Raw genomic sequence first — 4,013 nt, forward strand, 5'->3', positions numbered from 1 at the left:
ATTATAATATAAGAATTTTAATTCAACGAGGATAAATAAAAACGAGTCGTCCGAAGATCTTCGAATCGACGAGTTTGGTTTTCTCATTCGCCAAAGAATCGTCGCATCGAATTGAATATATCGAATCTTCGAGTTATCGAATATTCGAATCGTTGCTTCGAATCTAAGTGCACAAATAGATTATCGGCCTGATTAGTCGCCGCACCATTTTTCCAATCAAGTAAAATGAACTCGCTAATGAACAGCAATGATAATAATAATAACAATAATAACAATAATAATAATGATGATAATAATAATAATAATAATAATGATAATAATAATAATAATAATTAAACGAAAATATTCTAAGAAAGTCTTACTTACATAAGTTACTTATAGCCTACAGATATCGCATCTTATCATCTAATCCTTACGATACCGTGGGACAGAAGAGGGAGTCCCATTTTGGCAAACAGGGCACCCGAAAAAAAAAAAAAACAGTGAAACGCATCCTCGATTCGTCTCGTCGATCGTGTTTAGTTCCTTAGTCCTTATTAGAAACAAGAGAAGAAACGTATTCAATTGGCCGCCATTATCAAAACAAGTACACGCTGATCCAATACTGCAAAAAGTTGGTAATCGTAATCGTTCGACAGGTGATACACTTCTTCCTCTTCGTCTCTCTGCTTCGATTCTTTTATACGCATATATGAAGAAAGAACGTATAAATCAAGCGACGATCACTCGACTGCTACTCCCATCTATTATCTATCATATCAATCAATATCGTCATCGTCACGTTCGTTTGCGCGTGCGATCGAAAAGTCTCTCTCTCTCTCTCTCTCTCGCCATTCTCGCGTTCGAGAAATCGTCGCGATACAAAGAGCAACGTGTTTCGCCCGTTTCCTTCGAAAAATCTAATGAAGAGGATACGACGAGGCCCGCTCGTTTCACGGCCCGTTCACGGCGGCGTTCGGGGGTAACGAGTGACCCGTGACCAGACTGCTCTCCGCCGGTTTCCCGATGCGAAGTATCGATTGCAGGGACGCCACCTCGGAGGCGAGACGATCCAACCTCGACTTTACCTCCCTCTCGTTCTCGGGAACGGTGGTAACGGTCGAGCCGGTCCACTCGGCGCCCAATGAGATGCCCGAATCGCGTTCGTCGCTCGAGCCTTCGTTGTCCCATGGCGGTGACGCCCTCGGCCCCGGCTCCTGTTTAATACCTTGCAGGGCCAGCAGAGCGCTCGCCGCGTCCTTGTCGCCTATGCGCGACTTGTGCCTCAATTTGTGAGGTAGACTGTTGTTGGCTGCCGGATTTTGCGAGCTTACGACCAATTGGGGCCCCTCGTCCCCGCTCCCCGACGACAACTCGAACGGTGACTGGGCGCGTCGACCGCGCGACAGGCTGAGGGCGCTCGTCGTGTCCAGATGCATGGCCGGGTGGGGGTAAGTGTATTGGAAACTCTCCGTTTCAGGATACGAGGGCGTCTCGGCCACGTACAGCTGCGCCGGCGATCTCGGCGATCTCGCGCCGCTTACCGGCTGATGTATGACCGACGTGTGGACAGGGCTCGGAGTTCTCGCGTAGAGAAGAGCCGCAGAGGGCGGTATTTTCGCCCTTTTCACGCCTATTGGCGGCTCGGTAGGCAACGCCGCCAACACGTGCTCGGTGCTGATCACGGACTCGCCGCATATCCCGAATTTATCGCGTATTGCCTCGAGTTGCGCCTTCAAAATGTGATTCTCCTTGCTGAGCTCCATCACTCGCTGCTCGAGCACCATATCGTTGAAACGCCTCTTCTCTCGCGATCGTTTGGCCGCCTCGTTGTTACGCCTTCTACGGTCCCAGTAGCTGTCGTCCTTCTTGTTGTCCGGAATGAACTCCCGTTGCTTGCGCTGGGAAAATAGCTCTTTTCTGATGTCGAAGTTCGGGGGGAAATTTTCTGGATGTGTCACCTGTTGGGCGTCGTGGTGGTGATGCGACTGTTGCTGCTGCTGCTGTTGCTGCGTCTGTTGCTGCGGTTGATGGTGGTGGTGGTGTTGCTGCGGGGCTTGCTGTTGGGGCGGCGGCGGTTGGTGTTGGGGCTGGTGCTGGTGCTGCTGTTGCTGCTGTTGTTGCAACGTTAACGGTGGCGCGCCATGATGGACGGGATGGGTGAGGGGCGGCAGGGGCCCGTGGGCATCGTGGCCACCGTGGCCACCGTGGCTCGTGTGCGCTATCGTGTGAGTGGCCGGCATATTGCTGTTCAGACACGCGGTCTCACCATTGATGGGCGATCCACTCTGACGGGCGACAATTTCTGCCACCATAATTTGTCTTCTTAGTACATCTGCGAAAACGAGAAATGGATGGATTAGTAGAATGGACTGGCGCACGTATCACTGTACGGATACGGATATATTAACTAACTCTGACTGTTGGATTAATAAGGATCGTATATATTACGACGATGGTTTCAATGTGTCGGAGGAGAGAACGATTCCCGAGTCAACACACGAGTTTATTAACGGCGGTGACGAGAGTAGTGCCAACGGCTAGTCGTGCCAACCGACTCGATGACATGGCTAGTCACGTAAGACGCAAATAGATCGGGGGATGCGACTGTATAATCTGCAATCGATAATTCGCTCGAGCGTGAAATTCTGCATATTTTCCTTTCTCGAACATTCCGTTACGGTGTTATATGTTCGTTTTATTTACACAAATTGGCATACATGGGGACAAAATTATATTCTTTTCGACACGAACAATTTCCTCTTTCGAAGGTTCTTTTCAATGGAACATTTCTATCCAGATCCAACCAGTGTGCAGTGACGCAAAACGTCTAGTCCGCGTTTACGCGTTTTCGATCCTAACCACGTACGAAATGTAATCCTTGTACGGTAAAGTGTCCGTCACGCAACGTCTGTCGAGTGACGGCGGCCATTGTGAAAAAGAAGGTCGCGCGATACGGAATCAGGAAGGAGGAAAACAATCTCGTGAGAGGAGATTTCTAACCTAGCCGACCTCCTTCCTATATGTCGTCATTTTTCTTCGCGCACACCGTTCTCGATCGTTGATTACACTCGGTGTTTCGAATTATACGATCCATATCGATCCGATCCGTGTGTACACTGTACACTTTCCTTATTCGAAACCGGAGGGACTCCAATTCGATCGACCGCGATTCGCGACGACGACGACGACGACGACGACGACGTGATTCAATGTAATTCATTCCTTCCTTATGACACACCGCGTAATAAACTATAACAACGATCCGAAGTGTTAGAAACTGTAATCAAACTATCCTGGCTAATCCGATGACGCGCGATTTATGAAAACTGATCGTCAGAACAGCTAACGCGACTTCGAATAACTCTTCGATGATAATCACGATTTCCCGGAACGATTCGCTCCTTCGTTCCGATTAATCATTTTATCGGCTGACTTTTGAATGAAAAGATCTATAACTATGAGATAAAATAATAGACATCCATCGTTACAGTCGATAAACGAAATAACGTTGTTTGCGTTATACTTATAAGATACTCGTTTTTACAGTATCTTATCTACGAGAGCAAATATTAATAAAAAAAAAAAAAAAAAAAGAGGAAAAAAAAAAAAAAAAAAAAAGAGGAAAAATAAAAAGAAAAAAAATCACCGAGGACGGTTGGCAAGTAGTAGTACAGTCACGCGCCGTTAAGTGTACGTTCAAGGTGCGCGCACTGTGTATACATCAAGAGGCCATTTGTATTCGCGTAATGCATGCCACCTAAGATCATTGCCTTAACGCCGTGTTTGCACGGTGAGCGCGTTAAATCGTTTATACAACCGATCCCCTATGCCGGCAACGTGGCGAAGATACGCCGCATATTTCGGGCCCCCGAGGACGATCGTTGTTGAATATGCGTAGGCGTGGCAACGTGGAAGATGCTCGACAACAAGTACGAATATCTCCTCCCGTAAAGTTTTTCGTGACCGTTATACGAGAGAGAGAGAGAGAGAGAGAGAGAGAGAGAGAGAGAGAGAGAGAGAGAGAGAGAGAG

General features: G+C 47.8%; 1 protein-coding gene across 2 annotated transcripts in view; it reads right to left on the bottom strand.

The window, feature by feature from the left end:
• Positions 1-396: 396 nt before the first annotated feature.
• The window catches only part of LOC102675003 (histone-lysine N-methyltransferase 2D-like), an 18,056-nt gene continuing 14,439 nt past the window's right edge, over positions 397-4,013 (bottom strand). The window contains exons 2-3 of one of the 2 annotated variants that reach the window (XM_031509770.1): positions 1,941-2,314; positions 397-1,880 (exon numbers count right to left, since the gene is read on the bottom strand). In XM_031509770.1, the coding sequence (XP_031365630.1) occupies positions 933-1,880; positions 1,941-2,294 (1,302 nt within the window). In that variant the 5' untranslated portion in view covers positions 2,295-2,314 and the 3' untranslated portion in view covers positions 397-932. Of the gene's footprint in view, positions 2,315-4,013 lie in introns of both variants that reach the window. The other variant, XM_006614334.2, reaches the window with a different exon arrangement.

The sequence above is a fragment of the Apis dorsata genome, unplaced genomic scaffold (assembly GCF_000469605.1).
Source record: "Apis dorsata unplaced genomic scaffold, Apis dorsata 1.3 scaffold_174, whole genome shotgun sequence".
In the NCBI taxonomy this organism is placed as follows: domain Eukaryota; kingdom Metazoa; phylum Arthropoda; class Insecta; order Hymenoptera; family Apidae; genus Apis; species Apis dorsata.